Source organism: Hyperolius riggenbachi, chromosome 5 (assembly GCF_040937935.1).
Source record: "Hyperolius riggenbachi isolate aHypRig1 chromosome 5, aHypRig1.pri, whole genome shotgun sequence".
Classification (NCBI taxonomy): Eukaryota; Metazoa; Chordata; class Amphibia; order Anura; family Hyperoliidae; genus Hyperolius; species Hyperolius riggenbachi.
This window is the reverse complement of record NC_090650.1, coordinates 51,696,317-51,710,351: the sequence shown is the minus strand read 5'-3', so window position 1 is coordinate 51,710,351 and position 14,035 is coordinate 51,696,317. Positions and strand designations below refer to the sequence as shown.

General features: G+C 50.7%; 1 protein-coding gene across 3 annotated transcripts in view; it reads right to left on the bottom strand.

Annotated features, from left to right (window-relative positions):
- Nucleotides 1-14,035, bottom strand: part of PDSS1 (decaprenyl diphosphate synthase subunit 1) — a 41,914-nt gene that overhangs the window by 14,684 nt on the left and 13,195 nt on the right. For 2 of the 3 annotated variants that reach the window (XM_068235667.1, XM_068235669.1), the window contains exons 3-6: nucleotides 13,808-13,943; nucleotides 6,529-6,659; nucleotides 4,807-4,948; nucleotides 3,001-3,112 (exon numbers count right to left, since the gene is read on the bottom strand). In XM_068235667.1, coding sequence (XP_068091768.1) covers nucleotides 3,001-3,112; nucleotides 4,807-4,948; nucleotides 6,529-6,659; nucleotides 13,808-13,943 — 521 coding nt within the window. The remainder of the gene's footprint in view (nucleotides 1-3,000; nucleotides 3,113-4,806; nucleotides 4,949-6,528; nucleotides 6,660-13,807; nucleotides 13,944-14,035) is intronic. The other variant, XM_068235668.1, reaches the window with a different exon arrangement.

Genomic DNA, 14,035 nt, shown 5'->3' with positions numbered 1-14,035 from the left:
ATTCTGACTCCTCAGTTTACTGAAACCACCGACTCCAACTCCAGGTACCCACAATTGCTCCGACTCCTCGACTCAGACTCCACAGCCCTGGGAGGAAAGGAAAACATGGCTAGCAGTTCCCCCTCCAAAGGGTATGCATAGTTGTGGGAGATGTTAGTTCTGCCTCTTTGTACAAGACAAACATTTTGGGAAACTGGTGGGAAAAATAATATAAAATTGGTGATTTTATGAACTGTGACACCACAGGTGTAGTCTATATCAGCGTTTTTCAACCGCTGTGCCGAGGCACACTAGTGTGCCGCGGGATGTTTCCTGGTGTGCCGTACAGGTCTGGCCTCTCGCCAGACCTGTTCCTACTGTAGGGCGTAGGAGGGGGGAAGCAGCGCTAGAAGGAGGGGCAGTGGAGGCAGCGGTGGGGAGGGGGGAAATATCCCCCCCCTCCCTCACCTGGGACCCCTCCTTCTGCCTCTCTCCCCCTCCATTTAGCGGTGGCAAGTGCGGGCTCGGCGGCGGGGAGGCATGCGGAGAATTACTCACCACTTCCGCGTTCCAAGCGCCGTCAGCGTCATGTCGTCAGATCTCCGCCTTCAATGCCGCCCACTGTGCTTCCTGATTAGCGGAAGCACAGTGGGCGGCGTTGAAGGCGGAGATCTGTGACGACATGACGCTGCCGGCGCTTGGAACGTGGCGTGGTGAGTAATTCTGCGCATGTCTCCTCGCCGCCGAGCCCGCACTTGCCACCGCTAAATGGAGGGGGAGAGAGGCAGAAGGAGGGGTCCCAGGTGAGGGAGGGGGATATTTCCCCCCTCCCCACCACTGCCTCCACTGCCCCTCCTAGCGCTGCTTCCCCCCTCCTGGGCATCTATACTGGGGGGAACTGTACTAGCTATACTGGGGGCAACTAAACTAGCTATACTGGGGGCAACTAAACTAGCTATACTGGGGGCAACTAAACTAGCTATACTGGGGGCAACTAAACTAGCTATACTGGGGGCAACTAAACTAGCTATACTGGGGGCAACTAAACTAGCTATACTGGGGGCAACTAAACTAGCTATACTGGGGGCAACTAAACTAGCTATACTGGGGGCAACTAAACTAGCTATACTGGGGGCAACTAAACTAGCTATACTGGGGGCAACTAAACTAGCTATACTGGGGGCAACTAAACTAGCTATACTGAGGGCAACTAAACTAGCTATACTGGGGGCAACTAAACTAGCTATACTGGGGGCAACTAAACTAGCTATACTGGGGGCAACTAAACTACCTACACTGGGGGCAACTAAACTACCTACACTGGGGGCAACTAAACTACCTACACTGGGGGCAACTAAACTACCTACACTGGGGGCAACTAAACTACCTACACTGGGGGCAACTAAACTAGCTATACTGGGGGCAACTAAACTAGCTATACTGGGGGCAACTAAACTAGCTATACTGGGGGCAACTAAACTAGCTATACTGGGGGCAACTAAACTAGCTATACTGGGGGCAACTAAACTAGCTATACTGGGGGCAACTAAACTAGCTACACTGGGGGCAACTAAACTAGCTACACTGGGGGCAACTAAACTAGCTACACTGGGGGCAACTAAACTAGCTACACTGGGGGCAACTAAACTAGCTACACTGGGGGCAACTAAACTACCTACACTGGGGGCAACTAAACTACCTACACTGGGGGCAACTAAACTAGCTATACTGGGCACTATACTAGCTATACTGGGCACTTTACTAGCTATACTGGGACACTACCTACCCATACTGGGCACTATACAGGGGCACTACCTATCCATACTGGGACTATACTAGCTATACTGGGGCACTATACCAGCTATACTGGGGCGCACTATACTAACCATACTGGGGCAACTAAACTCACTATACTGGGGCAACTATGCAGCCGCACCCCAGCCCCCCCCCCCCCATAGCCTGCTGCGCACGGCACTGTCCACTAGGTCGCGCAAACACCCGCGGCCCCCCCCCCCCCCCCGCCGTTTCCTGGAGAAAAATATGGTCAGAAAGTGTTCCCTGGGCAGGAAAAGGTTGGGAACCACTGGTCTATATGGTATGAAGTGAGACGCGACTTACTTTGCTGTAATGATGCTCAGATTGACTACTAGGTGGCAGCAGTATCAAGTTCTAGAAGCACGTTTCAGTAATTGTTGCTGGGAAAGATCTTTCCGGTGAAGAATTCTTGTTGTCAAAGGCATTGGGGGACACGTACCCACACCAGAATTGTGGATGATCTTTCTATGAATGATGATGCTATTCCTACACAGCCCTTTTCAACAGTCCGCGATCCTGATATGTGGGAGCTCCGCTATGGCCCCAATATGCAGGAACATCGCCATGGCCCCAATATGTGGGAATTCCGCAATGGCCCCAATATGCTGGAAGTACGCAATGCCGCCAATAAGCGGGAATTACGCCATGGCCCCAATATGCTGGAATTCCGCCACGGCCCCAATATGCTGGAATTCCGCCACGGCCCCAATATGCTGGAATTCCGCCACGGCCCCAATATGCTGGAATTCCGCCACGGCCCCAATGTGCGGGAACTCCACCACGGCCCAGATATGTTGGTATTCCACTACAGTCCTGGGACAAAAGCCATGATGCTGAAATATTCAGGGTTTCCAGCTGCCAAAGTCAATTAAATTAGAAATATAGCGTGGCTGATCTACTGGAGCAGAAGGCATATTAAGATGGTTCTTCTGTTTTAAGATAAAGGAAATGTATCCAGTTATAACAGACAGTGTTCTCCCCAGAATTATTTTCCAGCCGGGTGGCATGAAATAGTAGCCGGGTGGCATGAAAAAGCAGCCGGGTGGGGAGAGATGAAAATGCAGGGCAACTCTGCTTACAGCATAGGAGGAGGTGGGGAGGTGAGCCGATGACAGCCGGGTGGTCACCAAATCTAGCCGGGTGGAGCACCCGGCTGAAAGAGCCTGTGGAGAACACTGACAGAACATGAGCTCATGGGTCACTTACCCCGTACTAAATCTTCAATGACCTGAGACAACACCGAGATTACTGTGGCATTTCCAATTCTCGCCAAGGCCACCGAAGCCGCTGACAGTATATAATCCCCAGCAAGGACAGCCTATGATACAAAACCAATTGCACGTTAGAAGGAAACCTTCAACATAGAGAAGAGAGCTCCCTATCTATCGCTCGGCACCCGCTTCCAGCACACAGGCACACCGAGGACACAGGTAATATAGTAAAGACAAAACATTATTATTGTGCTTTTCTCCTGGCGGACTCAAAGCGCCAGAGCTGCACGCTCAGTAGGCAGTAGCAGCATTAGGGAGTCTAGCCCAAGGACTCCTTACTGAATAGATGCTGGCCTACTGAGCAGGAAGAGCCGAGATTCGAACCCATGTCTCCTGTGTCAGAGGCGGAGCCCTCAACTAGTACAATATCCAGCCACAATGTATACAATTATCTGTTTAAAATTTTTTTTAAAAATAAAAAAAAAAAGTTGGGAGAACCATGTTACACTAACTACTCTTGTACCTAGCAATAGGTACAAGAGTTTCCAATTTGCAATCCAAACCCCCTTTAAGCATTACCTCTGGCCCCACCCCACTGCAAAAAGGAATTAATTCTGGGATATCTCTCAAGTGATACAAAACATATGAAATATTGCATAAACATAAAAAAACAATATAACAGACTGCGCTATAAAACTTCTTTATTAAGGGCCCGTTTTCACGGTCGCGGAAACAACCGCTAATCTGCAGAGTTTCCCCGCAGGCAAATCGCGCGGGGAAACTCTGCCATAGGGGATAACGGCGCCGCCGGCCTAATCGCGTGCAGTAGCGATTCGGCCGGAACCCCCCACAAAATTCGCGGCAGAGGCTGCGATTCCCATAGCCGTGCATGGCACGGCACATGGGATTCGCCTGCGATCCCGCCACCCGGTCAGTGCCGGCGTGCGTCTACGAGACGCATGCTGCACTAGTGGAAACGAGCCCTAAGTATAGAATATATATATAACAAAGGAGCTCCTATACAAGTGGCAATTTCTGGCAATAAGTAGATGAATGTTGAAACTCTGAAGTAGTCCCAGACACTAATAATACTATCCAGCAGCATTATCACTTCCATGAGGATTGAGATCCAGCTGTTATACAGCCACGCATGAACTTGGGCAATATTATTTCAGGGCCAATACGAATTTATTTTTAACTGTTCCTCGGTCTTCTAGTGAATTATTTCAGCAGCACTATAACTTCTATGAAGATTGACATCTAACTGTTATATAGCTATACAAGAAGCGTAGTATTATAAATTCAGGGCCAACACGGATTTATTTTTCAGAGGACACCAATCCTCGCCCTTTTAGTGGATTTTTTATGCAAGAAAACTTCAGAGCTTCAACATTCATCTACTTATTTATTTCTAAGGCATTATTGCCAGAAATTGCCACTTGTATAGGAGCTCCTTTTTTATATATATATATTCTATACTTAATAAAGAAGTTTTATAGCACAGTCTGTTATTTTGTTTGCCTTCTTTGGGGTTGGGAAACCCAATTTATCAGACTTCGCTGCTCAATTTAGAGATTGGGCGCAACACCAGAAATAACGATATGACATATTGCATCTGGCATAACTGGTACACAAACAAGTCTTTTCCGTGGCACCTTAGCTGACACTCCAGGATCGGGGAGCGGGTATACCGTAGTAAAGTATTGCCTCTGGCCTCCCAGCAGTCCATACAGGAGTTTTTGAAATACCACAAGAAAAATACAAAAAAAAAAAAAAAAATTACAAGAAGAGAACTTATTACCTTCCTTTCACCCCATATTTGGTTGACCGTTTTCTTTCCTCTTCGAGAATTAGAACCATCGATGACATCATCATGTACTAGACTAGCGGTATGGATCATCTCCGCAATAACCGCTATAGAGCGCTGGGCGGGGTGCACCTCCCTGCACACAAGCAGAAAAAGCTCATCAACACTTCTAATGAACCCCCCACCTAAAGGTGGTTACGGTACTTATTTTTGTATTCAGAAGAATCACCCAAAGTTCCAGCAATTTTTGTCATGCTAGGCCTTTCAAATCGGGTTCAAATAAGCATCTGGAGATAAGAATCACCATGTCACCAAAGCACTCTGACCTCTCGCACTGGTATCTCAGAGGGGGTATGGCGAACCCCCTACCTGCACCACTGACTGGAAAGGTGACCTGGCACTTACAGTCACAGACCTCCCCCAATATGTCGAGAGGGTAAAGGGAGGAGAGCATGACTGTACCAATCCGGGAATCTTCTGGTCCAACCAGAGGTTTCCAACTACTGAGGAAAGTACCGTATATAATTTTTCCCACCTCTCTACTTCAGGTTTGCCATAAAGCAAACCTGTAAGTATTGAACGAGAGTAAATCAGATACAAACCTCGGTGGAGGGAAGACTCTGGAGCTGCCAGAGGCTTCCCAAGTACTTCTCCAGACCACTGCTGGTCACTGATGCCCTCTGGAAGCTCACAGCCACACTCCCGTTCGTGAATGAACACCAGGGCAGTAGCACAGATCCGCTCCGTCTCGATTGCTTCCGCTGGGCCCGAGTAGCTTCGTGCCACTGCACATGCGCAATATGGTAAGAATCTAATAACGGCACTTTGTTCCTTCAGGTTTTGTTTAAAAATAATAATTTCATCAAAGTGATTGAGAAAAGCCATTTTGTGAAATCAAGGATTGGGGGAGTGAGACAGGAGCATGGCAGGATGGTCATTCCCATAACTTTGTACTGCACTGAGCGATATAAAGCTAACAGCTGCAGTGCAGTGATTAATACAGAGGTTCCTTGCACACTAACTTTGTGAACCTGTGTTGTGTTACCCTTTTTTACCACAAGGTGCCACAAGTGCAATCTAAGTCAGTGGAGCCTTGCAGAGATGGCGTGGTGCAATTCAGCCAAAGAGTGCAATCTGACGCAAAGGCTACAACATGTTACCAAATGAACCGCGCTTACTGCACGGATCATGTCGTAATGCAAGTCAATGGGTGACACAGCCAGTGTGCGTGAAGGGAGCGCGGCAGACTGACTGGAATCCCAACGACTTACTTCCTGCCCAGCAGGAAGTATGTCATTAACCAGGGGGTGGGCCTATGCATATGACCCTGACGCTGCGACATGACACAAGGTCATATGAAGCCATATTTCTGTGGTGCGATGCACAAACTGCACTGCACACATCCAGTGTAAAACCAGCCTCACTCTGATGACACTGTGGTGCAGGCCAGTTACAATATTAATATTACTCAACCCTCATCCAGGCAAGGGAATGGTCTTATAGACTCGAGTAAATACTGCATAGTGGGCACTATTAGCAGTCATTGTGCTAGAAGCATGTTGCAATGTGTGGGGGAAACAGACCTTAGGAAAGGTGTTGTGTGAACAGTGGGGACACAGAGGCATGTGCATGTGAACTTCACTATTAGCTATAGTCACTTTCTCTTTCCCCTAAATGACGTAAACAGTAAAGACCTAACAAAGTCTGGTAACTCACCGGCAGTTATTATGGTGCGTGTTACATGCTCGTGCCATTAGCACAACCAGCATGGGTCGGAGCGCTTTTCCTTTGCCGTCAAAATAATATTCGCACATATCTTTCAGCTCCTTGGTGGTTATAAACAGCTCCTGCACTTGAGAGATAGAGTATAGGGATTAGGAAGGTGTGTGGATCACAGCCTGACCTCTCTCTACACACTGAAGTACACATTTCTGCAGCCTGCAATAGCATGACAACATACATACACTATATTATATATACACACACAAATGAAAAATCATGCTTTTGTTTGTACGCCTTTATACAATGCCAACCAAATCTACATATCAATGCAGAGAATGAACTCTAGGTTTGTTTGAGAGGGAAATGAAGGCTGCCATATTTATTTCCCTTCAAACAATGCCAGCTGCATGGCAGTGCTATTGAGCTTCGGGCATCAGCAGTGTCCCAATCACAACCCTGAAACAAACGTGACTAATCCAGTCAGACTTGAGTCAGAGCACCTGATCTGCATGCTTGTTCAGGGTCTATGGCTAGAAGTATTAGGGACATAGCTAGGCAGCCTGTATTGTTTAAAAGGAAGTAAATATGGCAGCCTGCATATATTCACCTCGGGGTCCCCTTAAAGTGGAAGTGAAGTTATTTAAAACAAACTGTTTCACTTACTTGGGGCTTCTGCAAGCCCCCAGCAGATGTCCTGTCCCGCGCTGGTCCTCCACGAACATCCGTTCTCCCACCGTCAGGCTCTGGCCATGCGTATCCTTTTCCACGTTCCAGTCCCCAATAGAGTTGGGCCGAACGGTTCGCCTGCGAACGGTTCCATGCGAACTTCAGTGGTTCGCGTTCGCGTCCCGCAGGCGAACCTTTGCGGAAGTTCGGTTCGCCCCATAATGCACATGGAGGGTCAACTTTGACCCTCTACATCACAGTCAGCAGGCCCAGTGTAGCCAATTAGGCTACACTAGCCCCTGGAGCCCCACCCCCCCTTATATAAGGCAGGCAGCGGCGGCCATTACGGCCACTCGTGTGCCTGCATTAGTCAGAGTAGGGCGAGCTGCTGCAGACTGTCTCTCAGGGAAAGATTAGTTAGGCTTAGCTTGTTCCTGTCTGGCTGCATACCTGTTCTGTGAACCCACCACTGCATACCTGTGCTGTGAACCCACCACTGCATACCTGTGCTGTGAACCCACCACTGCATACCTGTTCTGTTCAGTGGACCCGCCACTGTATACCTGTTCATTGAACCCACCACTGCATACCTGTGCTGTGAACCCACCACTGCATACCTGTGCTGTGAACCCACCACTGCATACCTGTTCTGTTCAGTGGACCCGCCACTGCATACCTGTTCTGTTTAGTGAACCGCCACTGCATACCTGTTCTGTTCAGTGGACCCGCCACTGCATACCTGTTCTGTTCAGTGGACCGCCACTGTATACCTGTTCTGTTTAGTGAACCCGCCACTGCATACCTGTTCTGTTCAGTGAACCCACCGCATCAGTGCGCATACCTGTGCAGTTAAGTGAACCCGCCACTGCATACCTGTTCTGTTCAGTGGACCCGCCACTGCATACCTGTTCTGTTTAGTGAACCGCCACTGTATACCTGTTCTGTTTAGTGAAAACGCCACTGCATACCTGTTCTGTTCAGTGAACCCACCGCATCAGTGCGCATACCTGTGCAGTTAAGTGAACCCGCCACTGCATACCTGTTCTGTTCAGTGGACCCGCCACTGCATACCTGTTCTGTTTAGTGAACCGCCACTGTATACCTGTTCTGTTTAGTGAACCCGCCACTGCATACCTGTTCTGTTCAGTGAACCCACCGCATCAGTGCGCATACCTGTGCAGTTAAGTGAACCCGCCACTGCATACCTGTTCTGTTCAGTGGACCCGCCACTGCATACCTGTTCTGTTTAGTGAACCGCCACTGTATACCTGTTCTGTTTAGTGAACCCGCCACTGCATACCTGTTCTGTTCAGTGGACCCACCGCATCAGTGCGCATACCTGTGCAGTTAAGTGAACCCGCCACTGCATACCTGTTCTGTTCAGTGGACCCGCCACTGCATACCTGTTCTGTTTAGTGAACCGCCACTGTATACCTGTTCATTGAACCCACCACTGCATACCTGTGCTGTTCAGTGGACCCGCCACTGCATACCTGTTCTGTTTAGTGAACCGCCACTGTATACCTGTTCTGTTTAGTGAACCCGCCACTGCATACCTGTTCTGTTCAGTGAACCCACCGCATCAGTGCGCATACCTGTGCAGTTAAGTGAACCCGCCACTGCATACCTGTTCTGTTCAGTGGACCCGCCACTGCATACCTGTTCTGTTTAGTGAACCGCCACTGTATACCTGTTCTGTTTAGTGAACCCGCCACTGCATACCTGTTCTGTTCAGTGGACCCGCCACTGCATACCTGTTCTGTGAACCCGCCACTGTATACCTGTTCTGTTCAGTGAACCCACCGCATCAGTGCGCATACCTGTGCAGTTAAGTGAACCCACCTACCTACGTGAGTGCACGCAGTGTGATATACCACTCCGTGCATACCCGATATGGACAAAACAGGTAGAGGAAGAGGTAGTGGCAGAGCCAGAGGAAGGCCACCCGGCAGGTCTGCGCGAGGTCGTGTAAATGTAATTTCGTGTGGACCTGGCCCACAGTACAGTGCTCGGAAGAAGGCACGTCCCATCACCTCCCAAGATTGTCAGGACGTGGTTGAGTATTTAGCGACACAGAACACCTCATCTTGCTCAGCCACCAGCGCTACTACTAGCACCACTTCCGCTGCATTTGACACTTCGCAAGAATTATTTAGTGGTGAAATCACTGATGCACAGCCATTGTTGTTACAGCCAGATGAATTTTCACCAGCTCATATGTCTGAGTTACGCGGCAACATTATGGATGTAACGTGTAAGGAGGATGAAGGACCTACTGATGTTGGTGCATGTTTGGATTTTTCTGAGGCAAGCGAAGCTGGGCAGGATGATTACGATGATGACGATGATAGGGATCCTCTGTATGTACCCAATAGAGGAGATGAAGAGGGGGACAGTTCAGAGGGGGAGTCAGAGAGTAGGAGGAGGAGAGAAGTTGCTGAAAGAAGCTGGGGCAGCTCTTCGTCAGAAACAGCTGGTGGCAGTGTCCGGCACCATGTATTGCCACCTATGTACAGCCAGCCAACTTGCCCTTCAGCATCAGCTGCTGAGGTCCCCATAGTGCCCACATCCCAGGGTGGCTCAGCGGTGTGGAAATGTTTTCATGTGTGTGCCTCAGATCGGAGCAAAGCCATCTGTTCGCTCTGCCAACAAAAATTGAGCCGTGGAAAGGCCAACACTCACGTAGGGACAAGTGCCTTACGAAGGCACCTGGAGAAAAGGCACAAACAGCAATGGGATGGCCACCTGAGCAAAAGCAGCAGCAGCACACAAAAGCAAAGCCACCCTCCTTCTCCTCTTCCTCCTCCATCAGGTGCATTATCTGCTTCTGCCGCTTTCTCCCTTCCACCTTCACAGGCACCCTCCTCCACTCCGCCTCTGCCCTTGAGCGGTTCCTGCTCCTCTGCCCACAGCAGCAGTCAGGTGTCCGTGAAGGAAATGTTTGAGCGGAAGAAGCCAATTTCGGCCAGTCACCCCCTTGCCCGGCGTCTGACAGCTGGCGTGGCGGAACTGTTAGCTCGGCAGCTGTTACCATACCGGCTGGTGGACTCTGAGGCCTTCCTTAAATTTGTGGCCATCGGAACACCGCAGTGGAAGATGCCAGGCCGCACTTATTTTTCGAGAAAGGCCATACCCCAACTGCACCGTGAAGTTGAGAGGCAAGTGGTGTCATCTCTTGCGAAGAGCGTTGGGTCAAGGGTACACCTGACCACGGATGCCTGGTCTGCCAAGCACGGGCAGGGCCGCTACATTACCTACACAGCCCATTGGGTGAACCTGGTGGTGAACGATGGCAAGCAGGACGCAGCGGACCAAATTGTGACACCTCCACGGCTTGCAGGCAGGCCTCCTGCCACCTCCTCTCCTCCTGCTACATGCTCTTCGCTGTCCTCCTCCTCCTTGGCTGAGTGGCAGTTCTCCTCTCCAGCTACACAGCCCCAGCTCCGCAGGGCCTATGCTGCATGCCAGGTACGACGGTGTCACGCCATCTTAGACATGGCTTGTCTCAAAGCGGAGAGTCACACTGGAGCAGCTCTCCTGGCTGCTCTTAAGAAACAGGTGGATGAGTGGCTGACCCCGCACCACCTGGAGATAGGCAACGTGGTGTGCGACAACGGCAGCAATCTGCTTGCCGCTTTGCATATGGGGAAGCTGACACACATACCCTGCATGGCACATGTCATGAATCTAGTGGTTCAAAGATTTGTGGCAAAGTACCCTGGCTTAGCGAATGTCCTGAAGCAGGCCAGGAAGTTCTGTGGGCATTTGAGGCGGTCTTACACAGCCATGGCACGCTTTGCGGAAATTCAGCGCAAAAACAACATGCCGGTGAGACGCCTCATTTGCGATAGCCCGACTCGCTGGAACTCGACCCTGCTCATAATCTCCCGCCTGCTAGAACAGAAGAAAGCCGTGACCCACTACCTCTACAACTACAGTAGAATGAAACAGTCTGGGAAGATGGGAATGTTCTGGCCCGACAACTGGACACTGATGGAGAATGCATGCAGGCTCATGCGGCCGTTTGAGGAGGTGACCAACCTGGTGAGCCGCAGTGAGGGCACCATCAGCGACTTAATTCCCTACGCTTACTTCTTGGAGCGTGCTGTGCGTAGAGTGGCGGATGAAGCTGTGAATGAGCGTGACCAGGAACCGTTACGGCAGGAACAGGCATGGGACCAATTTTCATCAGACCCAGCTGTTTCCTCAACACCTGCGGCAGCACAGAGGGGGGAGGAGGAGGAAGAAGAGAAGTCGTGTGCAGAAGACGAATCAGACTCAGAGGATGATGAGCAAGGTGTTTCTTTGGGGGAGGAGGAGGGGACAGCGGCAGGAGAACAACCTCAGCAGGCATCGCAAGGGGCTTGTGCTGCTCAACCTTCCCGTGGTATTGTTCGCGGCTGGGGGGAGGAGGTTGACTTACCTGATGTCACTGAGGAAGAGCAAGAGGAGATGGAGGGTACTGGATCCGACTTTGTGCAGATGTCGTCTTTTATGCTGTCCTGCCTGTTGAGGGACCCCCGTATAAAAAACCTCAAGGGGAATGAGCTGTACTGGGTGGCCACACTACTAGACCCTCGGTACAGGCACAAAGTGGCGGACCTTTTACCAACTCACCGGAAGGTGGAAAGGATGCAGCACATGCAGAACCAGCTGTCAACTATGCTTTACAATGCCTTTAAGGGTGATGTGACGGCACAACGCCAGCAAGGTACCACTGCCACTAATCCTCCTCCCGTGTCCACGCAGTCAAAGACAGGACGCTCCAGCGATCTCATGGTGATGTCGGACATGCGGACGTTCTTTAGTCCAACGCCTCGCCGTAGCCCTTCCGGATCCACCCTCCACCAACGCCTGGAACGGCAGGTAGCCGACTACCTGGCCTTAAGTGTGGATGTAGACACTGCTGTGAACAGCGATGAGGAACCCTTGAACTACTGGGTGCGCAGGCTTGACCTGTGGCCAGAGCTGTCCCAATTTGCCATCCAACTTCTCTCCTGCCCTGCCGCAAGCGTCCTCTCAGAAAGGACCTTCAGCGCAGCTGGAGGCATTGTCACAGAGAAGAGAAGTCGCCTAAGTCACAAAAGTGTTAAGTACCTCACCTTTATCAAAATGAATGAGGCATGGATCCCGGAGGGCTGCTGCCCGCCCCAAGACTAAGTCAGTCCCCGCACATACAGCATCTCTGCCTGCACGCCGTGTGACTGGCTGCCTGGCCTGCCCCAAGAAGACTAAGTCGCTCCCAGTCCCTCCACACAGCATGTCTGCCTGCAGGCCACTTGACTACCTTCTCCGCCACCACCAACAGGGTCCGGGACTCCAGGCGGATTGCTGAATTTTTTAGGCCGCTGCTAGCAGCGGCCGCTGTAATAATTTTTCGGGTGCGTGTACATGACTGCCTAATTTTTCTGGCTGCACTGCGGGCAGCTGCAACAACAAAAGAAAAGGCATGTACATGCGCCCATTCCCCTTCGTGATCATTACCTTGCCGTGGTGAAGGGGCTTGCGTATCACAATGGAGCAATGACCGGCGCCTAGATGAGTGTCTCGGGGGGCACACCCACGATAATAAGGTTGCCTCATTGTGGTCAGACCAAATTTGATCAGCTGGACAGTCACTGTTCTGTCATTCAGCTACATCAGCCAGGTGACCATATGGGCTGTAAAGCCACCAAAACCTGCACTCTCGCCATGGTGCGCACCAGTAAAGCACGGCCGTCACTACACAAACAGCTGTTTGCGGTGCGTTACACGATGAGTTTGGTGTGTCAGTGTGAAGCAGTACCTTAATTACACTACCTGATTGATGTATACACATGCAAGATGTTTGAAAGCACTTTAGGCCTGTCATTTAGCATTCAATGTGATTTCTGCCCTTAAAACGCTGCTTTGCGTCAAATCCAGATTTTTCCTGGGGACTTTTGGCGTGTATCCCACTCCGCCATGCCCCCCTCCAGGTGTTAGACCCCTTGAAACATCTTTTCCATCACTTTTGTGGCCAGCATAATTATTTTTTTTTTTCAAAGTTCGCATCCCCATTGAAGTCTATTGCGGTTCGCGAACTTTAACGCGAACCGAACCTTCCGCGGAAGTTCGCGAACCCGGTTCGCGAACCTAAAATCGGAGGTTCGGCCCAACTCTAGTCCCCAATAGCGCTATTGCAGACGTGAATGCGTATAAAGAATACGCTTGACAGGGCTGTGCTAGCCTTGACTTCCAAGTCGAGGAACGGAGCGGAAGCGGGAGAACGGTGGCTTGTGGAAGACCGAAGCGGAACAGGACGGCTGCTGGAGGCTTGCAGAAGCCCCAGGTAAAGTGAACCTAAAAAGACATACCGGTGAGCTAAAACTGCGCGCCTCCCCCGCAACTCTGGAGATGTGCACCTTCCCCTGCACACGTTTGCCACACCCCAGGAAACCTGCCCCGAACCCCCGCAACTACGGACTCTGCGCACCTCCCCTGCAATTATGGATTCTGCGCGTCTTTCCCGCACCCACGGACTCTGGATGACACCCATGGACTTTGCACACCTCCCCTGTACCCCCGGACTTGTGCGCCTAACCCCCCACAAACTCAGACTCTGCATAAGAGAACACTTATGAAGCACCTTTTTGATATCATCATAGAGATTCTTCAGGTCGCTGCTCCCAAGCTTGAATGGGTCTTTGTATTTGGCCTCACTGTTGGTCTTACTGCAGCAGCATGTCACACGTGACGAGTGGAGGAGTCTGGACTGTGACCTGCTGAATATAAAAACACAAGGCAGCAGCCAGTTTAACAAGCACAGATATATAAAAAGAATGCAAACAGGTAGCATCTCCAACAAGGGGCTGTT